Source organism: Arthroderma uncinatum (genome assembly GCF_011692745.1).
Source record: "Arthroderma uncinatum strain CBS 119779 chromosome Unknown scaffold2, whole genome shotgun sequence".
In the NCBI taxonomy this organism is placed as follows: domain Eukaryota; kingdom Fungi; phylum Ascomycota; class Eurotiomycetes; order Onygenales; family Arthrodermataceae; genus Arthroderma; species Arthroderma uncinatum.
The window spans coordinates 1,273,718-1,286,531 of record NW_022983864.1 but is presented as its reverse complement, the minus strand read 5'-3'; the positions used below and the strand labels follow the sequence as shown (position 1 = coordinate 1,286,531).

General features: G+C 47.4%; 4 protein-coding genes across 4 annotated transcripts; 2 read left to right on the top strand and 2 right to left on the bottom strand.

Annotated features, from left to right (window-relative positions):
• Nucleotides 1-867: 867 nt before the first annotated feature.
• On the top strand, nt 868-2,627 carry GIQ15_02332 (beta-ketoacyl synthase; the record flags this gene model as incomplete). The annotated part of the gene is made up of 8 exons (XM_033549749.1): nt 868-919; nt 1,081-1,145; nt 1,221-1,331; nt 1,394-1,465; nt 1,527-1,613; nt 1,696-1,962; nt 2,031-2,399; nt 2,469-2,627. 8 exons carry the CDS (start codon nt 868-870, stop codon nt 2,625-2,627), a joined length of 1,182 nt encoding a protein of 393 aa, XP_033406910.1.
• Nucleotides 2,628-5,468: 2,841 nt separating this feature from the next.
• Nucleotides 5,469-6,413, top strand: GIQ15_02331 (uncharacterized protein; the record flags this gene model as incomplete). Its single annotated transcript, XM_033549748.1, has 2 exons — nt 5,469-5,746; nt 5,819-6,413. 2 exons carry the CDS (start codon nt 5,469-5,471, stop codon nt 6,411-6,413), a joined length of 873 nt encoding a protein of 290 aa, XP_033406909.1.
• A 1,022-nt stretch (nt 6,414-7,435) lies between these two features.
• GIQ15_02330 (kinase isozyme 4) lies at nt 7,436-8,887 on the bottom strand (the record flags this gene model as incomplete). Its single annotated transcript, XM_033549747.1, has 2 exons — nt 7,436-8,639; nt 8,691-8,887. 2 exons carry the CDS (start codon nt 8,885-8,887, stop codon nt 7,436-7,438), a joined length of 1,401 nt encoding a protein of 466 aa, XP_033406908.1.
• Nucleotides 8,888-11,002: 2,115 nt separating this feature from the next.
• On the bottom strand, nt 11,003-11,575 carry GIQ15_02329 (uncharacterized protein; the record flags this gene model as incomplete). The annotated part of the gene is made up of 4 exons (XM_033549746.1): nt 11,003-11,123; nt 11,219-11,287; nt 11,437-11,477; nt 11,564-11,575. The coding sequence occupies 4 exons, from the start codon at nt 11,573-11,575 to the stop codon at nt 11,003-11,005; spliced, it is 243 nt and encodes an 80-aa protein (XP_033406907.1).
• Between the last annotated feature and the right edge of the window lie 1,239 nt (nt 11,576-12,814).

The window sequence follows — 12,814 nt, the reverse complement described above, 5'->3', positions numbered from 1 at the left end:
TATCGGATGGGAAGCGAGGGACACTGTATTAACGACATTCTGGTTTTAATATAGCCTGCTTCGGCTATACATTAAGCGTATGTTCATCACCTGATACCTTAGTCCCGCTTGTATATGCTCCATAGCTACCTACCAGATCGACAGATATGGCATCACCAAGTGTAAACCTCGTCTTCGCGAGACACTGAAGACTGGGACTACAAAATGAATGAAGCAGAGGAGTACGCCTTGGTGCCATCCCTGTCCGCTCCTTTCAACCATAAACCCAGAAGTTATTTGCATATCTTAAGTCTCTTGATGGAAACTTGAATTTGAACAGTATGTGAGGAATGGTGGCCAACAAATTATTCAGCCGAATTGTCTGGCCTCGAATTGCACGCAAACTTAGCAAATAATTGTCACATATGTTCAAAATATTCAGTGCCAGTTCTTCATTGTTGGTGCGATGTAATACCCCAGGGCTTGACCAGCAGAAATACGTGACTAGTCACGTGTTTATGGATGGCCAGCGTTTCCAGTCTTCAAAACGTCGACCATCTTACCTTCATATGCAAGAGACTACAGTACAGTCTTTATAGACTACATATATCCTTACCTTTCTACTTGGTTCTTTGCTCTACACCAGTGCACACCCTCCGTGTGCTGGTACATTCATACTTCAACCTAGCTATACGGATAAATATTATTCCGCGTATCCGGCAGAGCTCGACAGAGCATGATGTTTACTTCATGCTTCATATATCAAGGATAATACTGGCGTGAATGAACTTAAGACAGACCAGGACCCGATATATAAAATCCCTTACCAACACGTGTTAACTTGGAAGGAGCCCGTTAGCCCACGATTAGTCTAGCACATAGGGTGGAATGCGCCGGGTTGTTGTTACTGGCTTGGGTGCTGTCACTCCGCTGGGGGTTGGTGAGCTTCCTCCATTGTCTTCATTTTATGGGCCATTATAACTGATCGTCTTCATACAGGAATACGACATATTTGGAAAAGATTACTAGCCGGGCATAGTGGAGTCGTATCTATAAAAGATAGGGATCCAAGATTTGCTGAGCTGCCATGTCAAATTGCAGCAGTTGTTCCCAGAGGCTCTAAGGCTGACGGCTGCTGGGATGCTACTGAATGGATAACTCGTGATGTATGGCCCTTCCCATGCATCCAGTGACCCATTTTTTGTTCCTTCGAGATTTGAATGTGACTTTAATGCATGTAGCAGGAACAACGAAAAACTGCCCTATTTGCCCAGTATGCATTAGCTGCCACTCATGAGGCACTTGAGGATGCAAACTGGAAGCCTACAACAGAGGAATCAAAGGACATGACGGTTAGTAGTATATAATCAACCTATAAGCACTCTGTGACATGATGCTAATATCTCATTAATAGGGTGTGTGTTTGGGGTCTGGAATCGGGAACTTTGACGAAGTATTCAACACATCTATAACATATAATAATGGTGTAAGTGGATACTTTGGCTCTCTCTGCATATGTTCTTCCTACTTATATCTATACTATCTAGGGCTATCGAAAGGTGTCACCACTTTTTGTCCCAAAGCTCCTTATAAATCTAGGGGCAGGGCATATATCCATGAAATATGGCTTCACAGTATGTACCTTGTCTTTTCCCGTCATAGTAGTCTTTCCACTTTTGTCTGTGGCATTGATGATCCTTTGCTGACGCTATGTAGGGGCCCAACCACTCAGTATCTACGGCGTGTACAACTGGGGCCCATTCTATCGGTGATGCTTCCCGTTTTATTGCTCACGGCGATGCAGATATAATGGTTGCAGGCGGAGCTGAATCATGCATACATCCCCTTGCCATTGGGGGTTTTGCTCGATGTCGAAGTCTTGCTACTGATTTTAATGAGAACCCGGAGAAGGCATCTCGGCCTTTCGATAGGGAGAGGCAAGGCTTTGTAGTCGGTGAGGGAGCTGCCGTTGTTATACTTGAGGTAACTACTTTTTTACGCTCATATACTATCTTTCTTTTCCTTGCGAAGCTGACCGCCTGATTTTGCAGGAGCTGGAACATGCTCATTCCCGAAACGCTCATATATATGCAGAGCTAAAGGGGTATGGGTGCTCAGCCGACGCATCCCACATCACAGCACCGCATGAGGATGGAAAAGGAGCTTTCTCCGCGATGCGGCGTGCGTTGAAGAATGCAAATTTGCCTCCAAGTAGGATAGATTATATCAATGCTCATGGCACATCAACAGTTGTCGGAGATGCTGCTGAAAATGCAGCAATTAAATCACTATTCCTTGGCCCAGAAGGGAAGCCCAAGTCATCCGACATCAATGTTAGCAGCACGAAGGGGGCCATTGGACACCTTTTGGGTGGTGCAGGTGCGATTGAGGCTGCTTTCACCGTCCTAGCTATTGATAAGGTATGCCACAACAGTCTCCCATTTTTAGTTGAATTGTTATTCTTTTTTCTGCGTCTAACAATGATGAAGGGCATCATACCTCCTACAATCAATCTCGAAAACGTGACTGAAGAGTTCAATTGCAATTATGTGCCAAATTTCGCACAAGAAAAGAAAGTCCAAGTGGCACTAACCAATAGTTTTGGATTTGGTGGAACCAACAGTAGTCTTTGCTTTGCTAAATTGTGACTCCTGAGGGCCATTGTATAACAAATGTATTTTTATCATGTATAACTAACTTGATTGACATATCTTAGCCTTGATTATTGGCCAGAAATTTCATTTCATGTTCACATTTCTTCATTTTGACAATTGTTACATGACAATTTTCGATATGAGTTTTTTACTTGCAGGTATTCCCCCAGCCCCCGAAAAGGTAATTATCCTACTTTGTAGTTTTGAAATTATACTGGTCCTTGCGGTCCAAATACACAACTTTGTCACTTAATCCAGCCTCCTCAACCGCCTTCTGGAAGCCTGATAGCGGGGATAGAAAAAGATCATAGTCACTAGAGGCCTGTCAGTGAGGAATATAAACCTTTCCAAATACCTAGAGAGGTAGGCTAACTCGTAATGTATCGGAATTGTGATATCCGGACGAATCAATTTCATCAGCTCTACTCCTTGCTCTGCATCCATTGTCACCATTAACAATGGGATATGCGTGGAGGGTAATGTGGTGCCTCCAAGATGGATAAGCATCAAGTCTATCTTCTGATCAGAATAGATTTGAGGGATCTTCTTGAGCTCGTCACACATCAGGGTGTCACCCGAGATATAAATTCTAATCGCATAAAATTCAGCCATGGATTCCATGATACCATGCTGACCTTTGCAGGGAGATACTGCACCGATAGCCAGTTTCAAAGTCCCCCTCCGCGTGGTGATATTTGGTTGTATGGCCTAGTTCGACCATCCATCCATTCGTTGGTGGAACCTACACCGCCATTCTCAGCTTCTCTTTCTTAATAAACGCCAATCCTTTATCAGAGGTGCGCATACAGCATGTATAATGTCATTGGCAGTTGATAGTAGGCCGGGAGGAACATGCTTCCCTGGCATTGCCGTTATCTTAATTGCCGGTTCCTTTGTGCTGGACTTTTCTGCGGACTTGATTTCCACCAAGATACTTTGGTACGTATCCAAAGCCTCTACCTGGGTAAAGGAATCTTCGCCTTTTGACTCGAGACAGCCCTTGGCATGCGGCGTTGTGATAATGGGTATATCTCTCGTAAGAGATTTTTCAACCTCCTGGTCGAAATGGTCGCTTGCCCAGATAACAAGCATATTAGCATCGATTTCCTATGGATGGGGAATTGAAGGGTGATTCCATACGCGTGGTAGTGCGATAGAAGGATAAGGTGAACAGGAGGTATATCGTGGAGGTCTATAGCAGGATTGGTAACTCGCTGTCCTGTTACCTGAGGGAAGTCAGAACTCCTCTACTAAAAATGTCACCTGGCAGCGCTCACCCCCGGACCAAGATGGACATGGTCACCGGCATGAAGGAAATTTGGCTATCAACCATATCAGCAATGCTCTGAGATGGATAGGGGTTGTCTATTGTTGGTACATCTGTCATCAGCCTTATACCTGCCCATTCTCTAATGTATAATGTTAGCAGGCCTTCGGTTATTGTATGTAACAGCACGCAGAGTACCAAAGAAACCCCGTACATGAAAGTTGTCGCTGTTCCTACAAAGAAGATGCTTCCATCTTCTCCGCCAGAACTGTTTGGATGGGCTTTCGTCACATTTGCTTCGCACAGCCCCGAGGGATGTCGCGAAGGGTGATCACGGGTAGGTTCTCCCGGATCTTCTGCGTCCACTACAAGACGGCGCATTTTGCAGCAAGCTGAGATAGTTGTATAGCCTCTTAGCTCGGATAACGCAGGCGGTAATGGCTGTATATCTCCCCAAAGCTCGCGCATCGGGAGGCGACTTCAGCATGGAAGTTGAGTAAACGCTTTGTTCATACGTCATAGCATTGCGTATTAGCTTTCGCGTGTTTATATATTTCCGCTTCCAGAACTCTCGCGTCTTTGTGACTTGCAGGTAAAGGATCGTATATCGTTCAATTCGTGATGGCCGGCAATTGGAACGGCAACATAGTCGTCAAACCAACGTAGACATCGAGGTCCGTTACCCACTGCGTTTGTCGTATGGATCAGCGGTTTCTAAGACGCACAGGACGGTCTAGAATATTGAAGGATTCTGGAGGTATACGAATCCCACTATCTCTAGACAACGCCAGGCAAGATCGGGCTGAGTCCACCAGCAGATAGCTTTCTTCTCGAACATCCCTGGTATCCATCCTGGCGACCCCTTTGCCCAGCCTCATTCAAAGCTTGACGATGTTAAGCTCTGGCTCATCACGACGCGGCGGAGTCAGCTTGAAGGAGCCATGGTGGTGAAAGCTTCGACAAACTGCAGATGTTCCTTGCTGGCTGTCTGACGTCGCTCCTAATAGGCCTGCCAGCTGAACAGCACATATCGGAGATCATGGAGATCCTATCCCTGGAGAATTGAACAATATCAAAATGAAGGATCAAGATATCGCCACGCTGCTAGCCTCTTTGGGCATACATCGCGAAGTCCACTGCCTCGATGAAACTTCGACCTTCTCCATGGCTTTACTATATTCCGACAAGAAGCAACTCTCCAACCACTCTCTAGCTCAGCCTTGCGCCTCGCTTGAGAGACGACGGGTCGACATGCCGCTGTTCTCTCGTCCATCGTCATTGGGCCTCTCAAAGCGTCCTCCATAGCTGAGCTCGCAAGCCTGCCCCGATTCAGGATAACGCATCTGTGGCCGTGCGAGATCTCTTGCTTATCAGGATGAATTCATCTTCATTTAAAGACCGTGAAGCTGTGGCTTTCAAACCGCACTTCTCTCCCGTCATTGGAATTCATCTACTCTCATCTCAGCCATCTCAGCCTTTTACATCATCTTGCGCCTTACCTGGGCTTTCCAGCACTTAGCCTCCAGTCCGCTATCCATACATATAGAAACATCCACCATACAACCATCATGGCTGTGGACTATCGGCATGGAGTCGCCATCTTCAGCCTTATCATCTACCTCCCATGTGTCTTCGTCTCAATATATGTTGCACTTCGACACGGCTTTGCAAAGGCGGCAGGATGGTACTTTCTCGTCGTCTTCTCCATAGTCCGTACCGTGGGCGCATGCTTGCAGCTGGCGACAATAGCGAATCCTACAGAAGGCCTCTTCACAGGCGCCGCGGTGTGCAATTCTATCGGGACCACCCCGTTGATTCTCGCCTGCGTTGGACTCTTGCAACGAGCGTAAGTTGCCCTGCATCAATTCATCCCAAGGCTTCGGTTTTAGTCAGGCCGTTTCGCTAATATGCATTCTAGAAACAATTCCATAACCAACAAAGGCCAGAAGGGAGTTGTCCCGGTCGTGTTTCGTGCAATCGCAACTTTGGCGCTCGTGGGCCTTATTCTAGCCATCGTTGGCATCACCAGTCAGGATGACATGATGCATTACGTGCCGAACGGAAAGACCAAGGCCGCTATCCTCGTCACCCTCGCAGTCTGGGTTATCGTAGCTGGCCTGCTATTCATGCTGTACGGAAGGAAGAAATACCTTCCTGCTGGAGAAAACAGACTCCTCCTTGCGGTCGCGATCTCTCTCCCGTTCATTCTCGTCCGCCTAATATACAGCTTGATCAGCGCTTTTACTCGCAATCCCCGGTTCAGCATTTTCTCCGGGGATGTTACGATCTATCTGGTCATGGCTGTGTTGGAGGAAATGATCGTTGTTATCACTTGCATTGCGATAGGAGTCACTCTGAATACCGATGGAGTCTCGGGATACCAGGGTGTTCAGATCCGCAGTGAGTCCCCGTCTACTGAGGAGATGAAGCCTTACCAGGCAAGGCACGGGGACCAGAGCGGGAGAGGGGGAGACAACCAATACAGACACGGTGTTGTTTCGAGCAATGTTTGAATAGCGTTCTTGGAACTCCGCATTTCGTTTTACTGGTACAGAGTCTGGAATGAACGCATCGCGATATATACATGACGGAGTTTGGGGTCCTGCATACGCCATTTGTCTATATGTTTTATGTCTTGTTTCCTCTGGCGGCACTATCTTTCACTCAAAAATAATATCTATTAGAATTTTTACTACAGATTAATATACGCATTTTCAGAAGCTGGTGCTAATCAGATATGCAAAATTAATGTGAATAGACAATTAATTGAAGTCTACGGATATAAAGGAACATGACAAAAGTGACGCTGATAAGCCACCAACTCCTCTCTACCGTAGCCGTCCCGAAAGGTACAGGCAACAGATCGCAAAGCCAGCTATCCTCCCACCTATTAACAGAAGGAAGAATCTAACTCGTACAATCTGAGGAGACGACAAGGAAAGGAATCATCCGTTTCAAGCCTGTCTGTAGGCTATTCGGGCAGAACATCCGCTCCACAAGTCATGGACTCATGGTGACAACGTCAAACGCTCAGAACGGAGAATAGTTTCTCTAGAAATGAGCCTGTGGTCAGTGCTTTGATATCGATGGTGGCGCCTAGGGTGCATTATATACGCGGTCCGTGTATGTACGACACCAACGAAATAAATCGATAACGTGGCAGCCAATCAGTAAAATAACCCGAGCGGGCGCGTATCGCATAAATAATCCCTCAGGCGCTGGGTAAAAAATATAGTCATAGTCAGAAACAACCATTCTCTGAATCAAGGGCCTTTTGCAATTTGGCGGGGCGAGAGGCTAGGGTTCAAAGCGACTTCTGTAGCTTTGTGAAGTAACAAACATTCTAGGCCTGTGATTTATTGATGTTTGTGAAGTTTGTATGTATACGGTGGGATGCTCCCGATGTGGGAGCCGAGCCGGGCTCCTTGAAGGATCAACCCGGCCGTTTCGCAAGAGACGTAGGTGGACAAGGTGAGGTCGTATGAGTTGGATTCACGCGAGCAGACACGATGTTTCTAGGTAGCTGTTTGACAGTCTAACCTTGCACCTTTCCAACGCCTTGTAGAGTAAGATACACGTCGGTACCCCAGCCCCACAGGCTCTGGATGTCAATACCTCCACCAAAATATTCTGCGTATGCTCGTCCAAGAGGTAGGCCGTAGCCGAGACCTGCAATGGTACTAGCATTATAACCGCCACTACCAGATATCGCATTCAAAGCGTCGACGTTCCCATTGTCACCGACTGGTAGCTCGTCTTCGCTGAACGTGGTGTAACTGTATGACCAAATATCAGACAGAATCTCTGGAGGTATACCGCCTCCGCGATCCCTGATGCGAATTGTAATACTCTGGGCAGACGATTTAAGTGGCTCGAATATTTGGCTTGGCCCTAGGGCCCGTCCTTTATGTATGCCCATCTGGAAATCTGCTTGCGAGCCTGTTCCAAGAGAGTTCGGACTCTTCTCGGCGATAGGAGCTGGCCCGACTTGAGTCTCGGAGGTACTGGGAGCTGAAGCAATGGTTACTTCGATAGGCTCGCGCTCGTTTCCAGCCTCGACCGACGCTCGGAATGCATTTTTCAATAGTTCGGTGATTATGTATTCGACGTGGACAGGGATATGGGCGAAAGTGGCCTCCGGCTCTCCGTTGATAATCACTCTAGGCCGGACACCATATTTGAGCTCGCATATCTCGGCAACGAATTCTTCGCAGACTTTTATCAGGCGAGCAGGTTTTAGGGCCGTATCGATAACCCCGATGTAGTTGGACGGCACATGCTTCTCCCGGGTTGTCAACCCACCACCTTCCTCCGTCGTGAGGGACGCATGATGCAGTGCCAGGTGCTGTTGGGCAATCAATCGAGTCCCAATCCTTGCTCTTAGATGTTCGTCCAGAAATGCAGTCACCTCGGCGGGACTGATGTATTTACGGCACTCCAGGAAGCCTCGGGCTAGCACTGGAATTGTATTGTCGTGTGTCTGCACTAGATCGGCCATGATCTCTGTAAACTGCTTCTCTTCCTCTGCTGTTGATATCCTCCTCTTCTGGAACGGTAATAGGGTAGAGAACGAATGGATGTAATTGTTGTATATCTGGGAGATGTGTGGGTTCGAGACGACGATGAACGGGAGATTTCTGAGAGCCTGGATACGATAAGCGAGTCTGGCAGGGAGGAGAGAGAGGGTGAAGTTTGCAGACGCAAGGAGCGCCTCTCTCGTGAGCGGCGGACGGCCATGTCTATTCCAATGTTAGACTGTCAACTTATCTACCAGCCAGCCGGCAACTTACCTGAGCAAATCTGCAAGGGTCAGAGGCCGACGAGGGCTCCTTGCCAGGCGAGTGATATCATCAGTAGAGATATCAGAAGCAGAGGGCGGGTAGGACCAGCTACTCGTTGTGATAGAGGAGAGGGAGCGCAATGGAGTGCCACCAAAGATCAGCCGGCCCTTTGCTGTGCGAAGAGGGTGTCTTCGTAGGAATGCCATGGTCACGGACAGGTCGATTGCTATTCCATGCTGCGACAAGACTCACGGCGGATAAACACAGGGCAATTCAGCACTCTGTTAAGGGGCGACTCTGTATAATTGTGGTCGTTGTTGTGGGTTAACAAATGGTGGTGGTGGTTATATATATATGGCCCGTAGTTAAGCGGCAGGCTAGCATCCCCAACGCCTCCTGCGCCTAGCGTGGACTCTGGGACTATCGTGTGATTTCAGCGATGCGCCAACCAGCTTCACCTTACGACGACGGCGATGAGACTGAAGGCGGGAAAGGGGTTGCTACTGGATAGTTGTCTCAAGGGTGGCCAGTAGTTTATAAGCTGGTTGGTTAACTGGTTTAATACTCCCGCTAACTTTGGTCTACTCTGTCCAGTGTCTCTACTCGGGCCAAACCATCCGACTCTTCATCCGAGAGCCACGGTCCAACTGCGATGCAATAAAAAAACAAAGAAACCACGGCTTTTACTCTGTACACGAACCGGATGCTCTTCTTATCCTCGAGAGCAGTACAGGGTGCTACGTGAATGCTGATATAGGGACTGTCATACCCCCACCCGGACGAGTGGGGGATAAGTTATCTCCATGGCCACAGGGCATGCCAGCCAGTATAGAGATATCACATCGACGACCAGGGTTAGACGGCTATTTTCCAGGGAGACATCTCGGCTAAATGGGCGGCACCCAGAAGTTGTGGGAAAAGCTGTCAATCGATAATCACCGGACAATCTCCAGATCTAAGGCGGGGTTTCTTTCATTCAGCGCCGGCTCAGTATAAAGAGATGTCCTATATGAAGTCAGGCCCTACAGTATAAAACACGCGCGTCCATGGTTGACTAATTGGCCTCTGCCTATCTACGTTCCCTTTGTGGCTTCACCTTGACCAACTCACGGGAACATGGAACCAGATTGGCCAATTGAAGTGTTATCATACGGACCATGTTGCACAGCATCTGTGAAGCGAATCTGGGGTGAGATTGATACAAGGTACGGGATAGTCTACCATCGAAGACGTGTACCCTAGAACCAAACTCCGTACCCTTGACACCGGGAGTGGTCTGTGTGAGAAATATCCCTGTGTACACTCCGGACGCGGACAACAGTAAGAATATACCCGGTTGGGCCTTTGCTAATCCTGGTAAATCGTAGGCAGAGCTCGGATACGCATGTCAACCGAAGAGGAAAGACAGCAAATATTCATAGTCTGGGTGGTTTATATCGAATGCTAGGAGGAGGGGCCTTTGAGGCAAAAATCGCGAAAGTTGCCATGTACGTAACTACTGCAGCAAGGACCAGGAATATATGCATAGAGCCTTGTCAGGTTGTGGGGTGCATGGGAAAGAAGCATGGTGAGCTGATTTGCTCTTAGTGGTCAACTTGCTCGGAGTCTCAACACATAGGATGCAGATCTTGAGACGTTGAGATGTTGAGATGTAAAATTCCGTCGTAGGTATCTGGCCTTTGACTAGCTATGTCTGGAACTGTTCGTATAAAGGACTGGAAAGACAACGAGCATGCCTACGAAGTACTTGAGACAGGTGTTAATGCTTTGCAACATGCAGTGGCAACGGCGAGTCTTTGGCGGAACAAACGATTAAGGCTGAGCCAACGTGATGCTGTTTCAAGTGTATATTCTAATTAGAAGACCACTATAGACGCAGTAATAGTCTAAGCCTTTAAGTTAAACCTTTTCTTATAGATGATATATTTAAAACAATGCAACGGCTCTTACAGATACCGTGGATATCGAGTTTGCTACGAGAACTACGAAAAATGTAAAGGTTGATAAGCTGCAGCTCCTCAACCCGGCCCTGTAACAGTTTAACAACTTGATTGCATTTGCTCCTTGAGTTTACCACATAATGAAACATTAATACCCATCCCCCGTCTCAGTTAAAAACCAGTTGGATAATAAGACAGTGTGGGTGAAACGAATAAAAGAAATTAACAAAGGAAATCTGTAACCATGGCGCCTTTTTGTTCCATTCGATCGATTCATGAGAGAAGACGGGAAACGATCTCAGCGGACCGGATGCACGAGAAAGGGTAAGAAAGAAAAAAAAGAGTCGAGCAAATGTGGTATTAGTTTCGACTTGTAGTCCTTTAGATGGACGAAGTCATGGTAGCAGCCTTCTTGGCGGGTCCAGGGCCATCCTGCTCGACGTTGACATAGTTGGTGGACTTGAGGACGTCTTCCAGGTTGTGGTCATCGGGATACTCCACACTATTGGCCCGAGATATCGTCAGTTCAGCTAATATTTCATCACAAGTGGGGACTATGGGGTGTGATATAGGAACAGGGGGAAGAGGATCACATACGTGAAGCCTTTGATCAGCTTGTATTCATGACGGATGGTACCACCGTTCTTCTTGGCTGATGCCTTGGCTCTATAGGTTCAGCAGTCAGCAAATAACGTCCGTAAAGAGGGGATAGATGCATATATCTCTCTTCTTTTGCATATTCATGCCACCGTTAAATGTCTTCGAGGGAGAAGCCGAAATAAAAAGATGGGTATGAATGGAATGTCTATACTCACTTGTCGATTTCCTCGGCGGGAGCTCCTGGCTTGAGTGTAACCTGTAGGGATGTCAGAGAAACGGCACGTACTTCAACTGCAGGGACTCGAAAGCAGAGGGAGGAGCAAGGTACAGGGGATCACTCACGTTGAAGTACATCTTGGTTCTTCTACCTTGGTATTCGGTGCAAGAGAAGAGAGCTGGAGGTCAGGACACTGGTTAGAGCCGTATAAACCACAAAACACGTAGTTTGAAGGGTTCAAGTTACCTATTTGGCTTTATCAAGGTCTTTCCGACGGATTTTGAGTGAAGATGAAACAGGGGAATGTGATGAAAGGCCAGAGTCAGATAGACAGGTTGCTGTTATGATGTTGTGATGATGTTACCGTGGTGAAGGACGGAGGGGATACAAGTGTCCTTTTAAAGCGGTCACTGCACAGTCTCGGCGTCCTCAGTGGAAGGAACTGGTCGGCAAAGGATGTAATAGTCTGTAAGGACATTTAAGGGAATAAAAAACAAACAGAAGGGAAGGCTGCGTCGTGGGATGACCTTCAGGATAATGCGTGTGCATGAGGCTTATCATTTAGTATGCTGCGCTCTTGTTGTCTCTCTAAAGGCAGCAAACGAAAGGATGTAGTACTATTGCACTATTTTAACTATCCTCTCTCTGACCTCCTTGCTTTTTCTCTCTTTTCTCCTTTCCGGTATGATGACTCTTATTTCTGCTCTGCGGGCGGACGGGGCTCTGCAGTTATTTATCAAGAAAATAACGGGTAGGGCAAACGTTAAAAGGGCCTTATCAAAACCACCCAAGGGATGACGAAATCTGAACAAGGTCAGGATACAGGAAGGTTCCATAACCTTATCCAGATAGATATGGACCCTTCCTTTGTTGTCGAAGCTTTACAGCCTGTGATCCTACTTAACACCTTGTTGGATGGTGTGTAGTATACCAAGCCTAGTACCTTGTGAGTCTAGCATAGAGCTGTTAGCTGCTATCTGAGGCTGCTTGGGCAAAGTCATCCCACATAGACACAGCCACGCAGGTACCCAGCTAGAGCAGTTTTGATGCGCCCTGCCAATAAGGAAGCTAGCAAGCGACCACAAATATAAACACTTGACTGATGCCTGCTGGGATTGTCAAACTGTGTGGATGCTCTCTGGGACGTGAAGGGTGTACCTGACAGGCAGAAACTATATATATAGGTCCCAGCTGATCCTATATATAAGCAGGAACAGCCGCACACTGACACACAACATATCCTTCCACACGGTTGTTGCGTACATCCAGATGACAGGATCAAGTGAGGCAGCCTTAAGCCATGGGCTGCTCGAGGGAGAACGGCGGCTTGTGGGTGAACGCGGTCAACGTCATAGGGTAAACCCCTTAGTCATCGA